The sequence below is a fragment of the Homarus americanus genome, unplaced genomic scaffold (assembly GCF_018991925.1).
Source record: "Homarus americanus isolate GMGI-L3 unplaced genomic scaffold, GMGI_Hamer_2.0 scaffold49667, whole genome shotgun sequence".
Lineage (NCBI taxonomy): Eukaryota > Metazoa > Arthropoda > Malacostraca > Decapoda > Nephropidae > Homarus > Homarus americanus.
Window position 1 is genome coordinate 1,664,680 of NW_024738608.1, and position 12,878 is coordinate 1,677,557.

General features: G+C 45.8%; 1 protein-coding gene across 1 annotated transcript; it reads right to left on the reverse strand.

Moving 5' to 3' along the window:
* Window positions 1-4,501: 4,501 nt before the first annotated feature.
* LOC121874127 (vegetative cell wall protein gp1-like) lies at window positions 4,502-10,971 on the reverse strand. The gene is made up of 4 exons (XM_042378082.1): window positions 10,949-10,971; window positions 6,198-7,498; window positions 5,476-5,545; window positions 4,502-4,568 (listed from the first exon to the last, which is right to left on the reverse strand). Exons 1-4 carry the CDS (start codon window positions 10,969-10,971, stop codon window positions 4,502-4,504), a joined length of 1,461 nt encoding a protein of 486 aa, XP_042234016.1.
* Between the last annotated feature and the right edge of the window lie 1,907 nt (window positions 10,972-12,878).

The window sequence follows — 12,878 nt, forward strand, 5'->3', positions numbered from 1 at the left end:
AAATGTGCGTGTATATTTACTTTTGTTTCAACTCACTTTGTATTAACCGAAAAAAGTCCTGACAGTAATATCAATGTAAATAAATAAAAGTATCGAAGAGAGCCAGAGATAATGGTCAGGCTCATTAAAAACATACATGCAGTCACTATAATAACATTAATTCACTATTAATCTTCATCTTGAGCACCTGGACAAACACAGAAGGAGGGGGGATGGGGGGGGAGGAACAAAGATAAACTGTGCTAAACTTTATGTTCACGAGTCTGTGTTGTACAAGTGTAGTACACAACACCGCGGGCGAGCACGACGGGTGTCTCAGATGTTTTGTAAGTAGAAGTAAAATTTTAAATAATGGTAGTTTAGTGGTAATAATAGTAGTAGTAGTAGTAGTAATCAAAGCAACTTGTCATTGGTATTAGCAACTGTTTATATTACAGTAGTTATAAAAATGTCTGTTAAAATTTATAATAGTAATAATAACAATCTTATTTCTATTGTATCCACAGATGTATAAGACAAACACACAGACACTTATTGTTAGTAGTTGCCACAAGAACATAACTATTAGACGGCTATAATCAAGATCTACCTGTTAAATTACTTTAACACCTGCAGAACCCAAAAGAAAAATCCCCAGGTAGAACTAATCAAGATAATAGCAGTGGTAGAAAATCATTAACAATACTAACATTAGCAATTGTTGACAGTTGTAAAGATCGTCAGTGTAGGGGAGACGCTCACACGCTACCCCGCCTCACAGCTGCTGTATGTGTTGACCCCACCTGCCCACACGTGTTGTTTGGTCCGGTTAAGATTATGGGTGGTAGTGGCCGGCCGTCGTTACCTGCGACACTGTGAAGGTGTGAGTTTAAGAGGGAAAGGGTAATAGTGGTGATTGATACAGCTGCAACACCAGTAGTGGGAATAGCAACAACAGTAATAGAAATAATAAGAATAGCAGCAACACCAGTAATAGAAACGGTAACAGAAGTAGTAAGAATAGTAACAACAGTAGTAATAATAGTAACAGCAATAATAGAAACAGAAGGAACAGTAGCATCAGTAAGAACAACAACGAACACAGAAACAGCAACAGCAGCATCTTGACCAAAACAGCAGTAACAGCAACATGAGTGGTGGGCCATATTAGGGTGGTAACAAGGAACACTAAACACTGATGATTCATATAAGCTTAATTAACTTTTACTTATCGTATGCTTTAATCTCAGTGTTAATCAAACCAGCACTAGGAAGACACCTTTACGTATGAGAAGAAGAACTGAGAGAAACAGAGAGACAGAGACAAAGAGACAGAGAGATAGAAAGGGAAGAGAGAGAGTAAATAAAAATAAATTAGTCGCCTCAAAACAGACAACATTACCTCCTGCTTGCCTTCAGAGATGTGACCTGCACGCTCCATCCATCGTGCTTGGTAGTCATGTAAAAAATAGTTGAATTCACTAAAATGAAGTTGCAGAAATCGTGGCAAAGAATTCTTGTTGTTGTTTTTTTATTCGTCTAGACCTGAAGATTGGTGGTGTGTGTGTGGGCGATTTTCTTGGTAACTGATAATAGGAAAAAGGTGAAGTTTTTTTTCCCGGATTGGTAGTAAATGAAATACACGACTCATAAGCACATTAAATAAAAATACTAAAACTGAACATTAAATCATGAAAATGTATTTAGATTGATGGGTTAGCGTTAGGTTAGGTTACTGTTATCTCACTGGATGTCTCAAGTCTAAGATGCTCCTTCTCTCAAAACTTTCTCACATTCAAAGTCTCAAGGATTCATGGTCCTAAGAATCCCATTTGTCATTTCAATCTGACATCTCGGTGCGCTGTGTGGGGGTGGGGGAGGGGGGGGTCAGGTCGAGTGTCAGGGAAGGTAGAGAATGTCAGGAGAGGTCGTGTGTCAAGGGAAGGTCGTGTGTCAAGGGAAGGTCGTGTGTCAAGGGAAGGTCGTGTGTCGGGGGAAGGTCATGTGTCAGGAGAGAGTCGTGTGTCAGGAGAGGGTCGTGTGTCAGGGGAAGGTCGTGTATCAAGGGAAGGTCGTGTGTCGGGGGAAGGTCGTGTATCAAGGGAAGGTCATGTGTCAGGGAAAGGTCATGTGTCAGGAGAGAGTCGTGTGTCAGGAGAGGGTCGTGTGTCAGGGGAAGGTCGTGTATCAAGGGAGCTTAATTATGCATTGCACAGATACTTTCAATAGTTGTTGTGATGTAATAAGAATGATAGCTGGACAGACAACGCTACGAGACCCAGCTGACCCAGGAGAAGCAGCAGAGATAGACAAAACGCTGAGGGCCAGGGTATTTCAGACGGCGTTGCCTCTGTCGTGATGGAAGAACCAACGTTAGCACTAAAAGTAACTCCTAAATACAGTATTAGTAGTGTAAGGTGGCGTTAAACAGTGAACGTAACAATGTAGTCCCACAAAAAATAGGCAGAGAGGAGATGAAAAACGATCGTACTGAGAAATATGAGGAGTAGGTTGATCATCCCTCACACGTAACCCACAACAAGACCCACAAACATCTTCTCGGGTGAGTGTGATGAGTAACTACCACGATATTATGTAACTAGAGGAGAGGGAATTAGCAAACAAAGCGCAGCGCGGAACAATCAATAATAATCACGTATATCATCCAACAATACAACAACTGGACAGTAAACTGGGACTGGTTTGTTAGCTCGGGAGTTTTACGGCACTGGTTCACCTTGGAGTAGAATCACATGTTCGGAATTCCCTTGTTCGACACGCAAGAAATCGAACCCAATTCCATTGTTCCTGGAGGATCCGGGCCACAACCTCCATCACTACCTTGGGGTCGTCCCTCCTACTGTTAATTATAGGGCCGTTCGACTCTATTTAACAGAGGGATGTGTGACGTTTTGCAGCTCCCTGGTAATAGACATCAACCTATGAGCGGCAGGGGTATTAGGTAGCTCTATCTTGATGGCTACATTTATGGTATTGGTAGCGGCGGTGAGATTAGTAGTTGCTGCTGTCCTTGTTACTGTAGTTGTTTGTACATGTATCTGGCTTCTTTGTTGTCGTTGTGGTTTTACGTTAGTTTTTTTTATAGCTTAATAGTTGTTACTCAATTTGATTGTGGTTTTTTTTATGAAATACTAATAAGGAAGGTTGTAACAGTGGCAGTTGTAGTAGTGGTGATTGTAATAATATCGTTAATCGTAGTACAACAGTAATGGTAAAAGTTAAAAGTATAGTTATTATAATCGCAATACCAGAAATTAAATATTTAACAGAGGATTTGCTAGTAGTATTTGTTGTAGTAGCGTTAATATATTGTAACAGTAGTAGTAGTAATAGCAATAGTGGTAATAGCACTAATAATAATAGTAGTAGTAGTCAAAATAAAATAATAAAGGTATATGACACCATAGTAGTGATAGTATAAGCAGTGGATATAATACAACAGTAACAGCAGTAGTAGTTAAACTAATAGTATCGACAATAGTAGCAGTAGCAATAGTAATGGTAATTGTAATAGAAGTCCCGTATCCACAATGTACCCCCAGAATAAATATCACATTTGGTGGCTGAAACTGTTTTTGGAACTCTCCGAACTTCCCACAATTAAAACAACTTAGGTGCCCTTAAAGCAAAGAGAGTGGGGACTTTTTCTTCCTCGCTGCTCGTTTTCTTCTCCTGAGCAATAAGTTAAGTTGTTGACGAAGTTTTCCTCAGGTTTTTGTGGTTGTAATATATTTTAATTTTCTTAAGATGGACTGTATGGCCAGGTAGGGGTGTTGCAATGAACTATATATTGTAATATTGCATTTATATGTATTAGAATTATCATAACGAGTAGAATATTAAGTTTTTAATGTGCATCTGATGTACAAACTATCTGTACTAGGTAGGGAGGTGGAGGGGGTAATGAATTTCAGAATGAACACTGCGATTCTTGCTATCTCGGTAGGGTTCCCAAAAATCCTTCGTTCGTTGTCATATTTTCTCAACACAATTTTGTATAGATAATTTTTGGAGTGACTGTACATAACACAAGATACACATAAAGAAACAGGTAAAGGGAGAGACACAGCAGTCAAGCCTTGTCGTTGTGGTTGACTGTGAGAGTGTTGATGTTTTGCTGTACACTGAAGGCCAGGAGACAGACTATTTAACATGTTGGTTTACGTGAACTGTGGCTTAAGTTTAAGATCGGTGGAATGACGAAGCTCCTGTCAGTGTATTCATTATATGAGCCAGACATGTGTTAGGTTTATATCAAGCTACATATTCTGACGGGATATTATTGAACAGGAAGAATGTTAGAAATAAGCTACGACGAATGCAGATTTAGCGCCATACAAGATACTAGAGAAATTGCGAGCCCTTTCAGTGAACCTGTTCTAGGGACTGAAAATCAACTCGTAAACGTGTGGAAGAAGAAGACAAAGGAAGAGACGCTTGATGACCTTCACTTAACGCTGCTTAAAGGTTCTTGGAAGCTGGATGATCTTCCTCTACATCTTTAATCAAGGTTCACATGATATTTGACTCTTGATGGAAGTTTGGTTATCCTTGTGGCTCTCGCTAGACTGAGGTGGACAGGACAATTTCACAGAAACTTTTATACAATGCCGGACTATATATCAACATGGCGGCTTCACCTCACGTAGCGATGGCGGGTGTAAGTGATCAATTCTTAGATAAACAACATAATGCAAATATATCAATAGCACCATTAGCCTCGCCCCATCCCCCCCACCCACCCACCCCTCCCACCCACCCCTGGTCACCAAACACCACCTGAGTGTAAATGTCATCAGTGTCGGGAAAAAAATATACCGAGGAAATGATGGTGCAGGTTACGGGGAGGACGGCCACACCACTCAAGACCACACCCGGCCACACCACTCAAGGCCATACCAGTCACACCACTCATAGCCACTCTAGCCACACCATTCAAGGCCACACAAGCCACACCACTCAGGTCCACTTTAGCCACACCAACCAAGGCCATACAAGCCACACCACTCAGGGCCACACCAGCCACCTCCTCCCTCAGGTACCCTCCTCTACCACATTCTCTATTCACTTTAGTTCACTCAATGTTGTCCTGGACGAAGGCGCTCTGCTTGTGTGTCCATGTAAGTCCCTGACACCACAGCGGGCTGCCAGTGACTCTGTAAGCCAACGTAACGTCTTCATATATATATGAACTTCATACATAAAATTTACCCCTGTAACTGAGGATACATTAATGCATCTAAGTAGATCACATAAGCCAAGGAAAATAGCAACATAGCGTCGAGATTGCATTAAGACTCTTCCGTAACTATAGATAATTTTTCTTGTACAGGATTCTAAAAAAAAAAGTGTTAGTTTTTCCTCGTCACTGGATATAAGAGAATGCTACTTGATACAGCACAGTCTCTGCGTGAGTCTGTAATATTAGCACTGTTTCGACGGCCACCTTTACGACGTAGTATTAGTGACACTTACCTGTAAATGATGTAATTCCAGGTCTCTGTATAGAGGAAAATTAACGTGGGAGCCTCCAAAGACCTGGTACCTGCGTTAACATACTCGGAGATCAATATGTATAGACTTACCCAAAATAGGGATGTCTGAACGTCTAAATGGTAACGAAGTCGAGCTGAAATTGTCCCTAACTTCTTCCTGTATCCTCTCTCGCATCCTCTCTCAGTTAGGGGGAAGATTGTTACAAATGTTTAAGAATCCCGGCTGTTGGGAGGACGCGGTGCGGGGTACAGACATTGCACTAAACTTTAACTGAGGATAAGACAACACAAGTCAAGGTGAAGTCACGGGGCAATTTCGGCGTCATTTTGGTTGCAATCTTTGTGTCGAGGATTAAGTGAGACAGCTGGAGGAGTTCTCAGATCTCCAGTTAGAGATAAGACTTAACGTAGGAGCCTTTGAGACTCCTGGCATAGGAGGATGAACAGCGGGGTAAGAGGATCGTGACAATGGCGCCGCAGACGATGTTGCAGCGGCTTGATGGATGGAATAATGTGGCGCTGTGGACGGCACTTCATACATGAGGGAGATATATTACGAGGCGGTGAGGGGGGGAGCACGTGAGGGAGGCGCTGTGGGGAGCACGTGAAGGAGGTGCTGTGGGGAGCACGTGAGAGAGGCGCTGTAGGGGAGCACGTGAGGGAGGTGCTGTGGGGGAGGGAGGGAGGCGCTGTGGGGAGCACGTGGGGAGGCGCTGTGGGGGGCACTGGGAGGGGGAGCACGTAGGGGAGCACGTGGGGAGGCGCTGTGGGGAGCACGTGAGGAGGTGCTGTGGGGAGCACGTGGGGAGCACGTGAGGGAGGCGCTGGGGGGCACGTGGGAGGTGCTGGGGGCACGGGAGGGGCGCTGTAGGGAGCACGTGGGGGAGGCGTGGGGAGCACGTGGGGAGGCGCTGTGGGGAGCACGTGAAGGAGGTGCTGTGGGGGACACGTGGGGAGGCGCTGTAGGGAGCACGTGAGGGAGGCGCTGTGGGGACACTGGGGAGCACATGGGGAGGCGCTGTGGGGGACACGTGAAAGAGGCGTTGTGGGGAGTACGTGAAGGAGGTGCTGTGGGAGGACACGTGAGGGACGTGCTGTGGGAACACGAGGGAGGCGCTGTGGGGAGCACGTGATGGGGGAACACGTGAAGGAGGCGCTGTGGGGAGCACGTGGGGGTGCTGTGGGAGCACGAAGGAGGCGCTGTGGGGAGCACGTGAGGGGCGCTGGGGGAGCACGAAAGAGGCGTTGTGGGGAGTACGTGAAGGAGGTGCTGTGGGGGACACGTGAAAGAGGCGTTGTGGGGAGTACGTGAAGGAGGTGCTGTGGGGGACACTTGAGGGAGGCGCTGTGGGGACACGTGGGGAGACGCTGTGGGGAACACGAGGGAGGCGCTGTGGGGACGCAGGGAGGCGCTGTGGGGAGCACGTGATGGGGGAGCACGTAAAGGAGGCGCTGTGGGGAGCACGTAAAGGAGGCGCTGTGGGGAGCACGTGAGGGGCGCTGTGGGGAGCACGTGAAGGAGGCGCTGGGGGGGCACATGGGGAGGCGCTGTGGGGACCACGGAGGAGGCACTGTGGGGGAGCACGTGAAGGAGGCGCTGTGGGGAGCACATGAGGGGAGGCGTGGGGGAGCACGTGAAGGGAGGCGCTGTGGGAGCGTGAGGGGGCGCGTGGGGAGCACGTGAGGAGGCGCTGTGGGGAGCACGTGAAGGAGGCGCTGTGGGGAGCACGTGAGGGAGGCGCTGTGGGGAGCACGTGAAGGAGGGCGCTGTGGGGAGCACAGAGGGGAAGGCGCTATGGGGAGCACTTGGGAGGCGCTGTGGGGGCACGTGGAAGGAGGCGCTGTGGGGAGCACGTGAGGAAGGCGCTATGGGGAGCACTTGAGGGAGGCGCTGGGGAGCACGTGAAGGAGGCGTGGGGAGCACATGGGGAGGCGTGGGGAGCACGTGAAGGAGGCGCTGTGGGGAGCACGTGAGGGGCGCCGTGGGAGCACGTGGGGAGGCGCTGTGGGGGACACTTGAGGGAGGCGCTGTGGGGTGGGGGAGGCGCTGTGGGGGACACTGCTGGGGAGTGGGGAGGCGGAGTGGGGAGGCGCTGTGTGGGGAGGCGCTGTGGAGAGGAGGTAGGCGTGGGGGCACATGGGGAGGCACTGTGGGGAGCACGTGAGGGAGGCGCTGTGGGGGACAGGTGGACACGTGAGGGAGGCGATGTGGGGACACGTGGGGAGGCACTGTGGGGAGCACGTGAGGGAGGCGCTATGGGTGACACGTGTGGGGAGCGCTGTGGGTGACACGAGGGAGGCTCTATGGGTGACTGTAGGGGAGGCACTTGAGGGAGGCGCTGTGGGTGACACGTGAGGGAGGCGCTGTGGGTGACACGTGAGGGAGGCGCTGTGGGGAGCACTTCAGGGATATATTAGATAATGGACGAGATGCTACGGTATACATAGTGTGATGGAGCTATTATAGTATGTACAAGTGATCTTGGGCCCTTCGTGCCCCGTGAAAGTTTGAATGCTCATGCTTGGCTAGCGTGCAACTGCTGTCCGGCTGACTGCGTACAGCGAATGGGGCTGCGCCAAGTCCGTAGACTTGCATCATTTTCCAGCCTAAATAAAATGGTTAATTAATGCCTTCCTAAAGAAACCATCGACATGGAGCCAGGTTTGTTCCACTCTACGATTTTTTTGCGATTTTTCTACGAAGTTTGACGAAAAGCGATTGTGCCGTTGCCCAGAACAGACACTCACACACACACACACACACACACACACACACACACACACACACACACACACACACACACACACACACACACACACACACACACACACACACACACACACACACACACACACACACACACACACACGGCTATTCCTATAGTATATTAGATAAACTCAATTGTTATAGGTTTCTGTGTGATCATCGTTAGTGCCTGATTATACAGGCTTAAACCCTCCCTCATAATGTTCAGCCTCGAGTCTCTCCTACACGCTAACATCATCTAAACCTCTTAACTTCATCTGGCGTTGTTCTGGGTCTCCTTTGTTCACTATTGATTGTTCTTCTGACATGTTCTCCTCACATTGTAACAATAGACGATGGAATATTTATATTTTTTAATTAATCAGACTTTACTCCCTTTCCCCTTAACACACACAAGTTTATTTCAACTTAATTTTCCTGAACAAAATTTTATCAGCAGTCGCCATTTGCATTAAATATTCCAAGACTTTTCCTGAACTGAACTCCACCGGACGAGAAACTTTGTCATCTTGTTTATATCAGTTTTACTCAAGTTTGTTTTCACCAGATCTTTTTAGCACTCAGCTCTGGTAGGCGAGTCTATATCTCCGGCGGGGGTTGATGTAAATATTATCATGTTGAGAGCAAAACAAGGCTGATTTAATTACTACCTCTTGATACTTAAATCACTTCTTTCCCAACTACGTGACTTACAAGACAATTTCACGAGGAAAACTTCTTTGCCAGGTAACCCCAGAAGTTTTCACCTTGATGCTTATGGTGTATATTGTTCTACAGCAAAAATTAGATAATGAAGTACATAACGATTTTTTCGGCTGTAATTTTCCATAAACTCTTCGACTTTGGTCTTATCGAAAATAACCCCCGCGTAGTTATTAATCTTCAGAGTATTATTAATTTATTTTAGGATAGGTCTAACTCTAGCAGACTTATATCAATCGGGCACAATAGTAGTGTTGATAGTTATATAAACCTCTTGATATTGTTATTTATTCGTCACTTTTACAATAGCTTTATGTAAGGTTTCATCTGGAGGTTTGTATGGGGGTGATCGATGAATTTCAGAATGAACACTGTGCCTCCTGTTGTCTCGGTAGGGTTGTCAAAATCCTTCGTCCGTTGTATCATATTTGTTCAACGCAATTTTGTTTAGTTTTGAGTCCTTGTGTCTGTTACCAGTATTGACCTGACTTAATCTTCCAATCATTAAGTATTTACTAAGGTATCTCTCCACGTTTCACCGTCATTAAAGGCAACTATAGAAATAATGTAAACAGAATCCAACAATTGTTACCAATATATCACCAGAGTTACCACACCTACAGTCGTCAACGGTAAAGCCTAATTAAACCTCTATCTTAGCTCACCTGTTGTGTGCTTTTCATATTAAACTGGGAATATGGCAACAAGAGTGTGTTTTACCTGGGGAATTAATTGACAAACATCATCAGGTTACGAAACAGAAGGTGGTGTGGTTAGGTTAGGGTATTTTACTGGTAACACACACAAGCGTCCTCGTTCAAGGTTAAAGGTTTTGTGCTGCCAACAATTACACGGGTTTTTTTTTCTAATGTTGACGTATGTGTTTAGTTAGGTTAGGGTAAATTAATAGATGTGCTGAAATAATAATAGTAATAATAATAATATTAATAGTAATGATGATGATAATTAGTTAAACAAAACCAAATCGAAGTAAAGGGTATTTAAATAGTAAAAAAAAGAACAGTATCTCAAAACAGACTTAAACAACGAACTCACACCACAAACAAGAAACAAATCTCAAAAAGCTTGAAAATAAGCTAACATAACCAAATTTAACTAAACCTAACCTAACCTAACCGAACCGAATCTATCATGATGTATATAGTTAAATTGGAATCAATTTATATACAATAGTAAAAATTAACAGACAATGGTGGTGTTTCCTGATGGGGGTGATGGTAATGGTGTCTGTAGAAAATGGTGTGATTGTGGAGGTGTCGGTGATGGTTTACGAGAAGGTGGCGAGGCCCTGTGTGTGTGAGGGGGGAGGCCACACACACACACACAGCGTCACAGGCTCAACACACAATAACTTCTTGCGCTGCTTTAAAAACAAACAACCTTCTTAAATGTTATTCTTCCAGCTGCAGGTTTTGAAGCTGAGTAGCAATTAGTTGGTATGAATGTCAAGAGGTCGGAGTACAGTATTTACAACAAAAACGAAGACAATTTGTTCTCCTTGGTTTTAGAACTCAAGACGTGAAGAGAATGAATGGGGTAAAATGTCATTAAAGTTTAATGAACACGTTGCGTGGTGGAGCCTCAGGGCAGATCAATGATTGCACGAGGAAATGTTGACGGCACATCTGGAGGGGACGCGCATCACACACACCATTATTAAGCCTGGTGATCTTACACGAAATATATGTACAGTCAGGGTGAGGAGGTGAAGATGAGTTTGCATGTGTTTATTCCTGTTGAGGATGTTATGGAGGACGACAGCGGTGGTGCGGGTGTGAGTGACAGGCTGAAGCCTCTTCTGAGTGTGACTCAACACTGACACTCGCTCCACTCACCCTTGAGGCGTCGTGACGTCCTCCACCACCGTCTTAAGCAAAATACATTCCCTTCATCCTCACTCAACCTCCGCCAGGTAAAACTTCTCTAAACCAACTTTCCATAGATCAAAATCCCAACTTTTTACCACTCGGTCTCATCTCCCGCCATTGTGCCAATTACACAATATTTACACACAGTTTTCTGGCCATTGAGACGACAAGCAGAGAGGCGGGCAGGCAAAAAGTGCTCGTCGTCAAAATAATGGCGGAGGAGAGAACCTGAGTGAGGGAGGGGGCGGCTGCTGACGGTGCTGTTGTGGCTCCTGCACCCAAGGCCAAGTGACCTGCTCCATTATCTCCTCACTGGCAGATGGCGCGACGCAGCCAGGGAAAATATGGGGTTTTGTGGCTCCTGTAGGATGTATGTGTGTTTGTGTGTGGTGTGTGTGTGTGTGTGTGTGTGTGTGTGTGTGTGTGTGTGTGTGTGTGTGTGTGTGTGTGTGTGTGTGCGTGTGTGCGTGTGGCTGAAAATATACAAACTTACATTTGACTTAGACATAATGATAAGCGTTGAATACATTTACAGGGCTGTACAGTACATAAATCAGGAGTTGTTTATTATTTTAACAATAGATGGGATGGTGCTGTTCTTATATCTATTAATGCGGGCTCTTATGGGCTGAATTTTGTTATAGTGGCGGACTGGGCGAGGGACTGCCGGTGGCAGGAGGTGGCGATGACGAGGATGGCGCAGTAGTCCACTGCCAAACCTTGCTCATGCTTGGTGGCGGAGGTCACTGAGCGATGGCATTTCCAGGGTGGAGAGAGCGTTGATGTAGCCGGAGTAGTCTGCGCCGAGCATGATTCTGCAGGCCCTTTTCTGTACCTTCTCTAGCCGACGTTGTTGGGTGGAGTTGAGAGAAGACGACCAGGCTGGTGATGCATACGTTAGTTTGGGGAGAATAAAGGCGTTGTAGATAGTCCGCAGCTCTGGCGTGGGTGCCCCAAGTGACCTAAGTCGTCGTAGCATGTAGAGTCGGTATGAAGCTGCCTTGATTGTGTTATTAACATGGGCCTTCCAGTCCAGTTTGTGGTCTATGGTAATTCCCAGGAGTTTGGCAGACTGCACTAACTGGAGAGGATGGGCACCCACTGTGACTGCTGGAGCTTGCATTGGAGTGGTGGCGGTATTGATGTGCATGACTACGATTTTGGTGTGGTTGATGGTGACCTTGTTCTCCGTAGTCCATGCCTGTAGCCTGTCCAGGGTGCCTTGTAGCGATGAGTAGTCCGGTGAGGTGTTGTCCACTGTAACCCCCACAGTTCAGTCATCCACGTACTTCCACCTGTGAGGAGTGTCCGATAGAACGTCGTTGATCAGGATCAGGAAACACAGTGGTCCCATCTTGGTCCCCTGGGGAACATCGCAGGTGTGTGTGTGTGTGCGCACGCGCGCGCACGCAAGTATTTGAAAATGAATATTTAACTCTGTGAATTTGATTCATAGTCTGTATGTGTGCGACAATATGTATATACAGTATGAGTGTTGGTATGTATAGGTGTTCATCATACATGTTTGCTTGTATGTATGTGTGAGTGAATGAGTTTTATGTACTGTATACTGTACATGTGTGTTATTTTTATTTTTTTATATAGTGTGTATGGGCAAAACAAAGCCTTGGACATTATTAAACGACACCCTGACCCTGGAAAGCTAAATAATGAGTGGACATGAAATGAAAATAGGGAATTAGAATGATGAAGAGGCTGTAGTGGGCCACTGTGCGAGTGAAGTAACATGACCAAGGTTCAAATAACAACAATAAAAAAGAGTATCACTGTATATGTTCAGATGGCGTTAAACATAAGTTGTGTGTTGGTGTTCTTGTAGGGCAGAAGTTGGGGTAGTTGTGCTCAGTCAGGGAGGTTAGTCAAGTTTAATGCATTGACTTGGTAATAAATCAGGTTAAAGCACCAACAAAGTGATAATGAGGAGGAGGTTTAAATATGTTTCGTGAAAATGTAAAGAAGGCAAACGAATCTGTGGAGTTGGGAAGGATGAAGAAACACGGGTTA

Excerpts from the sequence above, each read along its gene's own strand:
- LOC121874127 (XM_042378082.1), bottom strand. The coding sequence starts at position 10,971 with ATGGCGGGAGATGAGACCGAGTG. Across the intron at positions 5,546-6,197 it reads CCCCCACAGCGCCTCCCCAC|GTACCAGGTCTTTGGAGGCT; the intron begins GTGCTCCCCACA and ends ATGTTAACGCAG. Across the intron at positions 4,569-5,475 it reads TGGAATTACATCATTTACAG|TCTAGCGAGAGCCACAAGGA; the intron begins GTAAGTGTCACT and ends TGTCCACCTCAG.